This window comes from Cryptomeria japonica, chromosome 6 (assembly GCF_030272615.1).
Source record: "Cryptomeria japonica chromosome 6, Sugi_1.0, whole genome shotgun sequence".
NCBI lineage: Eukaryota > Viridiplantae > Streptophyta > Pinopsida > Cupressales > Cupressaceae > Cryptomeria > Cryptomeria japonica.
This window is the reverse complement of record NC_081410.1, coordinates 494,440,579-494,453,404: the sequence shown is the minus strand read 5'-3', so window position 1 is coordinate 494,453,404 and position 12,826 is coordinate 494,440,579. Positions and strand designations below refer to the sequence as shown.

The following is a 12,826-nucleotide window of genomic DNA, read 5'->3' as shown; positions in this document are numbered from 1 at the left end:
ACTCTATACACCCCTCAATAGAGTGAAGTTGCAAGAATAATGAATAGGATGTTGATGGAGATGGCTAGAAGTATGCTTAGTGGGGTCAAGTTTTGGGTAGAAGTGGAAGTGGTTGCTACAACTTGTTACCCAGTAAATAGGTCTTCTACAGTAGCTCTTGTTGATAAGACATTTATAGAGGTATAGCCAAGTAAAAAACCTTCATTGGGACATCTTAACAATTTCTGGTTGTGAGGCATATGCTCATGTGCCTAGTGATAAGAGGTCAAATCTGGAGATCGTGTTGATGAATAGTGTCGGTCGGATTCCCAAAACCCGACTTCGCTATAAAATGCGTGAAGGGCCTTTGGCCTTACACATTTTATATTCAACTTATATATATATTTCCAGTTGTTAATCATTGAAATGGTTATAGTTAATGACTTGTTAAGATAGTCTAATTCAGATATCACACCACCTTGAAGAGTCGTGATGACTAATGCTATGACCGACTTGTTAGAGAAGTCGTGTTGGTTGGAGGAAACTATAATCGGTTATATGTATGGGATATACATCGAGACTTTACCATCGAAGAAGCATATAATATAATATTCTGCAGATCGTGTTCTGTGTTTTAGAAAATAACCTTGATCTCCAGCAGTCCGAATCTCACAATCAGTATACAGTTCGTATTCATCCTTGTGTTGCGTTGCATCAATTACTAGAAGATACTCTAGACACATGGCATTGGCATCATAGATAGCAAGTGGATAGGTTATGTATCAGACTGAAGTTATCCTTAGCAGATTGTATATAGAAGTGAATTGATTCTAGCATCAAGGAATAAGGCAGATTCATTGTATAAACATCTTATGTATCAATAAATAATAAGGAACTTCTTGGCTGGGTTTTTTCACCTTCATAGAGGAAGGTTTTCCTAGGATATACACTGTGTATTTTGTATAAATTTTCTATTCATATAATCTGATCACTTAAATTTAACATGGTATCAGAGCCACGATGAAAGAAGATCGTGATCAGATTCTAAACAACTTCTAAATATTCTCTCCTCTCTCTCCCCGCCGTGCAATATCTCTAAATCTTGAAAATGGTGAATGGTCTTAAAGTCGAAGATAGACTTGAAGGCGCATCTAACTTCACCTCATGGAAGTTTAGAGTGCTCATTGCACTTGAAGAGAATGATCTTCTTCAATTCATAGAGGAAAAGGATTTATCCAAACTTGAAGATCATGAGGAGAAATTGCAATTCAAGAAAAATGCCATCAAAGCAAAGATATTAATCGACTCCGTGAGGGATCACTTGGTACCTCTCATCTCCAAGATGACAACTGCAAGAGATATGTTCAAGACCTTGGAAGGTTTATATGAGATTAACAACATAAGTAGGGCTCTTGCCTTGAGACAACAACTCCACCAAGTGAAGATGGCAAAAGGAGATTCAATCATAATCTACTTCATGAAAATTTTAGAATTGAGAGATCAACTATGCGCAATTGGGGATCAAGTGATAGATAAAGACCTTGTCATGCTAGCCTTGAATGGTCTGCCTCATTCATGGGAGCCATTTAATCAAAGCATAAGTGGAAGGTTAAAATTACCTAAGTTTGATTGACTTCGAGCAGATTGTATTCAAGAAGAATCAAGATTGACTGCCAGAGGAATCATCAAGAGTTCTCAAAATGAAGATACACATGTTCTTGCCACTCAATCTACCAAGAAGCGAAAGTATTGGAAGAAGGGCAAATTCAAAAAGAATAGAAATTTCAAATCAGATTCTGCACTCGATTCTACGAAGAGGAAGAAAGATCTCTCTCGCATCCAGTGTTTTAGATGCGACAAGTTTGGTCACTTTGCAAAGGATTGTTTAACAAGACCTAATCATCAAGGAGCAAACATCAGTGAAGTCTCATCTCAGAAGGAGGTTGAAGATAACTTCAATGGTTTTCTTTTCATATCAGCATTATCAAGCAACGTTCCTACGGACAGTGATACATGGTTAATTGATAGTGGAGCCTCTTGACATATCACCGGTCATCGGGAGTACCTTTCTGATTTAGTAGAGAAAGAGTCACATCTCCAAGTCATCATTGGGGATGATGCACGCTATGCTGTAAGAGGAATTGGTGCTACATCTCTGAAACTTGAATCGGGAGTTTCTCTACACCTAAGTGATGTATTGTTCGTTCCAGGGATCAAGAGGAACCTAGTATCCATTTCAGCCTTGGAGGATAAGGGATATCAAATTGCATTTTTTGAAGGAAGAGTTTTTGCTTGGCCTAAGAACTCCGACATCAAGACTGCTCGTGTGATCAGAAATCGACATGAGAGTTTATACAAACTCTCCACTCTCCCAGTTCAAGCACTTATTCATGATTCTGCAAGTTCTAGCGAACTCTAGCACATAAGACTTGGACATCTTCACTTCAGGGCTCTCCCATCTTTGGAGAAGATGGTAAAAGGTATTCTTAAACTCATTCATGTAAATGATGGTACTTGTAAAGGTTGTGCTATGGGTAAAAATGTTAAAAGTCCTTTCCATAGCAGTGAAAGTAGGTCTAAAGAAATACTAGATGTTGTACATTCAGATTTATGTGGTCCAATGTCAATTCCATTCCTAAGTGGATGTTTGTATTATGTAATTTTTATAGATGGCTACTCTAGGAAGACTTGGATTTATTTCTTAAGGTCTAAAGAGTCTGATGAAGTCTTAGGTAGGTTTAAAGAGTTTAAAGCTCTTGTAGAAAATATCACTGGAAAGAAAATTAAAATCCAAGGTCTGACAATGGAGGTGAATACACCTCGGGTAGCTTTCGTTATTTCTGTATTGAGGTAGGGATCAAGATGGAGTTCTATGTTCCTTACAACCCTCAACAAAATGGGGTTGCTGAAAGGAAGAACAAATCTATAGTTGAAGCTGCAAAAGCTATGATTCATGATCAAGACCTTAAGATTTTTCTATGGGCAGAAGCCTCTAGAACAATAGTGTATGTTCAAAATAGATGTCCTCATCGGATATTACAAAATATAACTCCTGAAGAAGCCTTCTCAGGTATCAAGCCTGATATTAGTCACCTGAGAATATTTTGTTGTCCTGTGTATGTTCATATTCCCAAGGACAAGAGAACCAAGTTGGAGCCTTCTGGCAAGAGAGGAATATTTGTAGGCTACAGTGAAACCTCCAAAGCCTACCGTGTTTACATTCCTGGTCAAAAGCAAATAGAGGTTAGCAGGGATGTCACATTTGAGGAAGATGTTGCATTCAAAAAATCAAAGGGCTCATGCATGGAGATAGATGATGAGACTCCTCAAGACATGGATATTGACCATACTCCTGAGGTTCAGAGGGAGTCTACAGAACCTGATATAAGCAATGATCCAATTGAACCCTTGGATCCCACTGATGGGCCTAGGGATATTGTTATGTCTCAAAAGAGACCTCTTTGGGCACGAAACACCATGTAGGAAGCAGAACAGTTTGCTGCTCCTAGAGGCACATTCAGGGAAAGCAAAAGGCCACAAAGGTTCTTTGGTTATGTTGCATTAATGTGTAATCTTATTGAATCTGAACCGTCTAGTGTAGAAGAAGCCTCAAATCAACAAGTTTGGAAAGATGCTATGGACGAAGAGTATCAATCCATTCTTAAGAACAATGTGTGGGATATTGTGCCTAGACCAGAAGGGAAGTCTGTTGTATCTTCCAAGTGGTTGTTGAAGATAAAATATGCAGCTGATGGCAGCATTGAAACGTGCAAAGCTAGATTTGTGGCTCGTGGTTTTTCCCAATAAGAAGGAATAGACTACGAAGAAACATTTGCCCCTGTTGCTCGCTATACTTCCATTAGAACCATCATTGCTATTGCAGCAGCTAAAGGATGGAAGTTGCATTAGATGGATGTGAAGATTGCTTTTCTCAATGGCGTGATTGAAGAAGAAGTCTACATCGAGCAACCTGAGGGGTTCGTGATTCATGGGAAAGAGTCTCGTGTGTGTAAATTGAAGAAAGCTCTATATGGTCTTAAACAGACTCCTCGGGCTTGGTATGAAAGAATTGATAGATACTTAGTGGGTTTGGGTTCTACAAAAATGATGCTGATCCAAACCTTTACTTCAAAGTATTCAATGGTGATATGTTGATCTTGGTACTTTATGTTGATGATTTATTTATTACCAGAGAAGATCATCTCATTATTAGATGTAAGGAGCTGACTTCAGAATTTGAGATGAAGGACTTAGGAATCATGCACTTCTTTCTAGGGTTGGAGGTGTGGCAGAGGCCCAATGGGATTATCCTAAGTCGAGGTAAATACACCATCGACATCTTGAAGAGATTTGGGATGATTGATTGTAAATCCATGTTCACACCCATGAAAACTAACTTGAAGAAATTAATGGAAGCCACAACTAGTTTAGATCTTGTGGACCCTACTACGTATAGACAATTGATTGGGTCCCTGATGTATCTAGTTAACACTAGACCAGATATTTGTTATGCAGTAAGTGCACTTAGTCTGTTCATGAGTGAACCTAGACAGATACACCTAGTTGCAGTCAAGCATACCTTGAGATACTTGCGTGGCACAGTTGGATATGGCTTGAAATACTCTTCCAGTATGGACTTGATTCTTGAAGGATATACTGATTCTGATTGGGCAGGGAGTGTTACTGATCGAAAGAGCACTTCTGGTTGTTGTTTCAATTTGGGATCTGCTATGATTTCCTGGTGTAGCAGGAAGCAGACTTCAGTAGCCCTAAGCATTGCAGAGGCAAAATATATTGCAGCATGTGTAGCAACTTGTGAAGCAGTGTGGCTTCGTAAGCTCCTTGCAGGATTGTTTGGTCAATCATTGGAGCCTACTATCATACATTGTGATAATCAAAGCTGTGTAAAGCTTTCAGTCAATCCAGTTTTTCATGACAGAACTAAGTATGTAGAGATACAGCACCACTATATCAGAGATATGGTACAAAGGAATGCTGTTCAGTTGAGATACATTTGTATTGAGGAGCAGACGACCGACATTTTTACCAAGCCTCTTGCAAAAGTGAAATTTGTGCATTTTCGAGACAAGCTTGGGATTGTGGAAAATGAAGCTTTTGCTGAGAGGGAGTCTCAGCATCAGTAATTACTTGATATGTTTTATAATGCATTCTTCTTTGTGAGAGAAGTTTGAGGTGCAAGCCCTTGTCATGCATTCTTCTCTAAGAGAGAAGTTTGAGGTATCAGCCCTTGTGTTGCATTCTTCTCTGCGAGAGAAGTTTGAGGTTCCAGCCCTTGTTCCACCCTCTGCGAGTAGGTATGGTGGATTCAACCTCTGCAAGTAGGTACGGTGAGTGTCATGTGAGAGATTTCATGACTTAGCATTTGAGTGCACTCACCCTCTGGGAGTGGCCATGACTATGTAACTCAAATGTCCAAAAGGATTCCTCCCTAGCTAAGAGGGAGTGTTGATGAATAGCGTTGGTCGGATTCTCAAAACCCGACTTCGCTATAAAATGCGTGAAGGGCCTTTGGCCTTACACATTTTATATTCAACATATATATATATATATATATATTTCCGGTTGTTAATCATTGAAATGGTTATAGTCAATGACTTGTTAAGATAGTCTAATTCAGATATCACGCCACCTTGAAGAGTCGTGATGACTAATGCTATGACCGACTTGTTAGAGAAGTTTTGCTGGTTGGAAGAAACTATAATCAGTTATATATATGGGATATACATCGAGACTTTACCATCGAAGAAGCATATAATATAATATTCTGCAGATCGTGTTCTGTGTTTTAGAAAATAACCTTGATCTCCAGCAGTCCGAATCTCACAATCAGTATACAGTTCGTATTCATCCTTGTGTTGCGTTGCATCAATTACTAGCAGATATTCTAGACACACGGCATTGGCATCATAGATAGCGAGTGGATAGGTCATGTATCAGACTGAACTTATCCTTAGCAGATTGTATATAGAAGTGAATTGATTCTAGCATCAAGGAATAAGGCAGATTCATTGTATAAACATCTTATGTATCAATAAATAATAAGGAACTTCTTGGCTGGGTTTTTTCACCTTCATAGAGGAAGGTTTTCCGAGGACATACACTCTGTATTTTGTATAAATTTTCTATTCATATAATCTGATCACTTAAATTTAACAGATCGAGGGTATAAAATTTATCTTCATTGGTTATGGTATTGGTGTGAAAGGGTACAAGCTTTGGTATTCTATGGTTGAGAGATTTTTGTATAGTTGAAGTTGTTGAAATTAATAGCTAAGATCGGATTATTAATTAAATAATAATTGAAACATATTGTAATAACCAAATCGATTACAATCATGTAACTTGTAATAAAATCTTTGGTCACACTTAAGCGCATGAGCAGATATCGTGCTGAGGTTAAATGCAACGTGTGGACCTATTCATGTAACTTGCAATGAAATTCAAACTTATTGCATTTTGGCGCCAAAGTGGTTATAGCCGACTAAGGCAAAATAAATTACTTGTACCCCCTATATAATCAATGCATTGTAATCCATTTTAATATACAACACAAGCATTTCATCTACAATCAGCGATCTGATCTGCAAGCGATTCCAAGGCATAGTTAATTCCTTCATGGCTCAGCAAATTATGTTCTAAACTTCTAAGTATAGCAAAATCATTTGGTGGACAGCGAACTGCATTCTAGCTGAGCGAATTCATCCTAAGGAGCCGATTATCTTTAGATTGAAAGCAAGGCAAACTCTGATCAGAATTCAAGATTCAGATAAGTCAAATTATTCATGCTCTAGGTGGGCAATTTTGTACTTGGCTATCATTTGACAGTAATATAATCTGATCTGAATCTTGTTGCTGGGTTTTTCCTCCAAGAGGGAGGTTTTCCCAGGGTATATGTGTGTCGTGTTAATTTTGTGTTATGTTCTGATTTCTGTTCTTTAGTTATTAATCTGATTGCTAAAATTAACAGAAGTATTATCTTTAGAGAAGTTAAGCCTTCTATTGTATTGCAACGAGAAAAGGATAGAAAAAACGATATGGTTTAGCTACCCCCAAACACTAAGAAAATTGAACGAGTGTATTGCAACTAGAAAAGGATAGAAAAATGATATGGTTTAGCTACCCCTAAAGACCAAGAAATTTGAACAAGAAGCCCACTAAGGATTTGAAGAGGAGGAGAGCTTAGCTAATTTAGAAAACTTTAAAGAGGGGGTAGAACCTTCACCTCATCTTTTGGAAGCCCAATCGTCATAGAGAATGATCAAACATATATAATCGTCCTAATTGGAGATGTATTTTTGGTTTAATTACTAACACTAATGATCCTAGGATTGTAAAGGAGGCTATGGGTATGAGTGATGCAGAGTTGTGGAATGTTGCTATGAATGAGAAGATGGCTACGTTGAAGAAAAATGACATATGGGACCTAGTGCCTTTGCATGATGGATGTAAACATGCTGGATGCAAGTGGATGTTCAGAAATAAAATTGATTTAGATGGCAGTGTTGAGAAGTACAAGACGAGATTGGTTGTGAAGGGATATTTCAAGGTTGAGGGAACTGATTATGGTAAGATTTTCTCTAGCCACTAAGTTGGTAACCATATGGTTTCTATTATCTGTTGCAACATCATTTGATCTTGAGGTTGAGCCAAGGATGTGGAGACAACTTTCCTTCATGGTAATTTGGAGGAAGAAATTTATGTCACAGCCAAAGCACTGCATCAAAAAAGGTAATGAAAATTTGTATGATCTTAAGCAATCTCCAAGGATCTAGTACCAAAAATTTGATACATTTGTGTTGGGATTGAGATTGTTGAAGCCCATATCAGATTGTTGTATCTATTATAAGATGGATGTTGATTGCTTTCTTATCATTGCATTATATGTTGATAATATGTTGTTTTCGGTAACAAGAAGGGTATGATTTGTGAATTGAAGTCTCAACTTTTAGCATAGTTTGAGATGGAGGACTTAGGAATTGGAAAAGATAGAGCTAACATAAAAATTTGGTTGGGCCATTGTAAAATATGCGAACTCAATGTTGGAGAGATTTACCATGTCAGCTTGCTGACCTTCGTGTGTTCCTATTTTGATGGGAACTAAGTTGTCAGTTGAGTAGTGTCTGGCTTTTCCTAGTGATATGGAGGATATGGCTAGAATACCTTATGCTAGTGCTATTGGGAGCTTAATGTATGCTATGATCTGTACAAGATCAGACATTGTCCAAGCAATAAGAGTTCTTAGCCATTTCATGGCTAACCTTGGATGAATACATTTGAATGTAGTGAAGTGGGTCCTCAGATATTTGTGAGGTACCTCTGAGTACTTTATTTGTTATCATGGTAATTCCATAAGACGAGCATTCAGCGACTTCTCGTGGACATGTGGATTCAGACTTGGGCAGCACAAGATCCACCAATGAACATGCTTTCACAGTGTTTGGTGGTGCTATTAGTTGGATAAGAAAGTGATAGGTTGTGTTTGCTATTGTCCACAATAGAAGCAGAGTACATGAAATCCACTCATGCTTATAAGGAAGCTACTTGGCTTAAGCAATTGTGTTCAGATGTGAGGTTGAGTCTAGGAGCTATTACAGTTCTATGTGAATGTCTAAGTTAGAATGCCCCTTCCAGCTTCTTGTGGCAGGCCCATTTGTATGTCCACATTGAAAGAAAAAATTAATAAGTAAATATAAATCTAATGTGGTAATGTATGTGTAAGACATATGGGGTAAAAGTGTTTGTAGATACAGTTAAAGAGGTTATTAAGGAAAAAGGCTTATGCATATTGTATGCACAGTTAATCTTGTTTGAGGAGATATCAGAGGAAGAATTCCAGTATGTAAAGGCTAGGAAAGAGGCAGACTCGAAGGTCTTGTTTGTTAACATTCAAACAATCTTGGTTGCAGGTAGAATGATTGTCCATGGTCAGATAGATTAATATCATGTATAAATTTTTTTGGCAATTGTGTAATTGAGGATTGTATTGTGGTCTTTCAATTCGTAAAATAAAAAGAGATAATCTAAATTTAGATATGGTTCATGCTATTTCTTAGTTGAATGAGAAAGGGGTTACAGTATCTAAGGGAATGCCCTCAACATGATTACTAAAGTGGTAACAGAGACAATAGAAATGAGCTATTCTGGAAGGAAGTCAAATTGGAAGAATCCAAATAAAGGAGAGGCAACCCTAGCACACCAATTCATAGTAGGAAAGGGATGCAAGTCGAGCTGTAACACTGTTTCATTGACCAATCGATGAAATAAAGTCAACAGATGTGCAGGCATTGGCTTAGCAAATTCAAGGGAGGAAAGATCTTTGTTTTGACAAAGCAAAGAACTGGTTGAATAATTGAATGAGATGTTGCACAAACTTATTGAGTTAATAAATTTGTGGTTCACAAAAACATAGACTGATAAACTTGATTTATAAATTATATGCTTTTCACTGGTGGCATACTAATTTGTAGATCTCTTAGAATGTTGATATACTAACTGTTATTTGGTAATCCTTTTTTTGATGCTATAGAGCCCTTGGAAATTGCAAGGCTTATTTTAAAAACTTTGTTTCCAGAATCTCTTAAATACATGGTATGGCAGTGCAGAATAGAGTAATAGGAGTTCCAAAGTTATTTATTTTTCTTATACACTGCAGATATCTTGCCTTGTGCATATTTGGGGAAAATATACAGAAAAAGATTCTATGAACAAGACTTATTGAACTAATAATCAAGTAAATGTGCCAGAGGTTATCAAACATGCATGTTCAATATGTTTTTCTGCGATATTATTTTTATATGGACTTGTTTCTATAAATATGATTTGATATGCTGTGTACATGTGGATTGTTGCTTGCCAAATCAACACTAGGTTTCATCTTCCTTCATTTAATTTGGGATTTTTTGAACAGGTAGCTTTCTATGTTGGTGTTCAGTTGGATGTCACAGACATTGAAGAAGACAAGCAAAAAGACAATGGTATGACATCAAATATGAAACAGCTTGGAGCCGTAGGTGCAGTTCGGGTTGCTGTTCGCAGCTTGCTAGGGGTTGAGCCCTCAAGATAACAAAGATTTAATTTGTACTTCAAGAAAATTCTATATCACGAGCTGAAATGCTCCATGTAATATTATTCTTCAAAATTTTGGTGGACAGTATACTCTATTGACATTCAATATAATGAAGGCCTTTAATTGAAATAGGTCTTTGAGAAACTCTGGGATTTGGAAGATAATAATCAACGTTTCAAGGCTTTTGACATAAAAAAATGCATGTCATATTGATTCCACCAGAAATTCAAGCCAATTAAATCACTGCGAAGGTAGGAACATGCCCTTAGTACTTAGCTCGCAAGACAGGTATCTTACATCCATTCTACAAGAGGATCTTGAATTGATTAGAGATGTACCAAAATTCTTTTTCAGATAGGTAATTGTTGAAGTAACATATTGTGTCCTAGGAATGCCCGACAAATGCACTGTAAAGGCAAGTAGCATTAATTGCACAGGTTCAGGTTGAAATATATTTATTCCTTTACTCTCCCAAAGTTTGGTACTTCTGGCTTACCAAGTTGTCACATTCTTTGGAAGTAGTCTAAATTATGAAACTTCGAAAAAATTTAGTGACATCTTTGTACTAGTTTTTAAGACTTGAGAGATTAAAAACACTGGAGCAGTTGTATCCTTTTTAAAAAATGCCTTTCTGTTTGTCATCCGGTGAGCCGTGAGCCTCAAAAGTAGCAACAAACATTCACTGTTTTCTTTTGATTGCAAAAACCATTCTGGTGCTCCATGTTTGGGAAGATTTCAGTGGGAATGTCAAAGCTAACCATTTAAGTTCTCAATCGAAACCTAATTCTGGGTCAGCTTTATCTATTTCAATAGTCTTAACAGTGGGAGTTTGTTCATGGCTAGTCTGTACAGGGTTTCACTTTTGTGTATAATGAAAGTTTTAATTACTTTTTTATGAGTCAAAAGTATTGGTATTAGAGAGAGACACCACCAAGGGGTTTCAGCTTTCCTTTCCTGTACTTCCTGTCATCTCATTGGTAGAAGAGAATGAATTGTCTTTATTTGTTCTTTTGTAGCAATAAAGATATGTCGTGTGATTCCTTCCTTTCTCCCATATAGTAAACTGGAACATTTGATCTTGAAGGTAAGAAAACATTGGTTAACCTAATGTACGTTGGCTCATGAGTAAAATCAAATTGTTCTATAAGCCGTGAGGTGTTGTTCTAATGAGCCATGAGGTGCTTCTGCAATCATACCTGTTTCCCTATTCATTGTTCCGGTATACTAATTGTGCTTATGAGTCTATGACTAACCCTCCGAATTTTTTAAAATGCTGTATATGAATGAAATTTATTCCTTTTGTGAACTTTTTGTGACTTGATGGTTATATAACTTCTCTGTGCCCCCTTTAGTTCTTCGTTTAACTCTCGTCAAAGTTGTGTGCTTGAAGACACACAGTTCTTCCTTCTCCCCTAGTCAAAGTTATATGTGCAATTTGTGCTTTATAAAGAGCATGAATTCCTGAAAGGATTAGTAAATTATTATTGTGGCCTGCCAATTGTAACAACATGCTGTAATGAGAGACCATGATATTTATTACACTAGAAATTAGTCCTTATTATAAGATTTGCTTTTTTGTTAATGATTATAAATCACGGACACTGTCATTTAGTATAATAATCAGCTGTAGAAGATATTATCCATATGTGCTTTAAATAGAAGTGTAGCTGCCATCAAAATGTGTGTCAATATTATTTAGATAAGAAAAAGTGCTAATTTTGAGGCAAGCAATATCTTACTTGTCTTCCATTATGGAAATGCCATTTTTAGGTGGGAGATGGGAAAGTTCCCACAAACATTTCAACAGCACACATAATTCACTTATTTGGCTAAACTCCCAAGCTGTAAGTTGGAACTCTCGCCAACATTTTATTGGGACACATAATTCACTTATTTGGCTAAACTCCCAAGCTGTAAGTTGGAACTCTCGCCAACATTTTATTGGGATTTGCAGGAGTGCACCCAATCTGATTCTCCATTCCTTAAAAAGTTATGCAATGAAGGATGATGCTGTTGGTCATATCAATCAGTGTGATGTTTGCATTGTCATCCTTGTGTTTTAATAAACAATGTCATACCTTTAATTCTAGTTTTGATTTTGTAACATCTATTTCATAATACAAGCTGTCTTTAAGTAGTTGAATGCCGCCTTCTTGGTTGATCCCCAATTAGATTGTATGATCCAAGCCCTTTTTTGGTAGGTTTTTGTTGAACTGCAGAAAATTGAAGTTGTTGACCCAAACTAAGTTCGTTAAAATTCCATATGAACATAAAATGTCTGATATCTTAACAAGAAAAATTAATAAAATGGATTCAATATTAGTAGAATGGAAAGATTGTTAAAGTTTGGATCAGATTAGATATGTGAGTAGTTTTAATTTATTTCTAATTTCACAACTAACCTATACGACAATGAACTCTTAAGTGCAGGTTGCTGCTTATGTGAAGGGAACACAACTTAAATTCATCAAGTATTTGCAGGACTGCAAATGAAGGAGATCGATATCTAATGGCTTGCACTTTCGATTACTGTACTTACCTATTAGAATCAAACTCCATCATAATATGTACCTTACGGTATAGGCATGTCAATGAATAGACATGCCTCCACGTCTCTTCGTTGAGATGCCTCTCAACATACCGAAAAAATTTACCGATTTGCAAGATGACGATTCTCCTAATCGTTTGTTATCGGTTAACAATAGTTAACGATTCTCATAATCGTTAGAATCGTTGGTATCTGCAAGTAATGATTCACAT

At 36.9% G+C, this 12,826-nt stretch overlaps 1 protein-coding gene across 2 annotated transcripts in view; it reads left to right on the top strand.

Annotated features, from left to right (window-relative positions):
* LOC131052769 (protein TWIN LOV 1) overlaps positions 1 to 10,210 on the top strand; it is a 67,164-nt gene extending 56,954 nt beyond the window's left edge. For both annotated transcript variants that reach the window (XM_057987372.2, XM_057987371.2), the window contains exon 8: positions 9,908 to 10,210. In XM_057987372.2, the coding sequence (XP_057843355.1) occupies positions 9,908 to 10,063 (156 nt within the window). In that variant the 3' untranslated portion in view covers positions 10,064 to 10,210. The remainder of the gene's footprint in view (positions 1 to 9,907) is intronic.
* Positions 10,211 to 12,826: the final 2,616 nt, after the last annotated feature.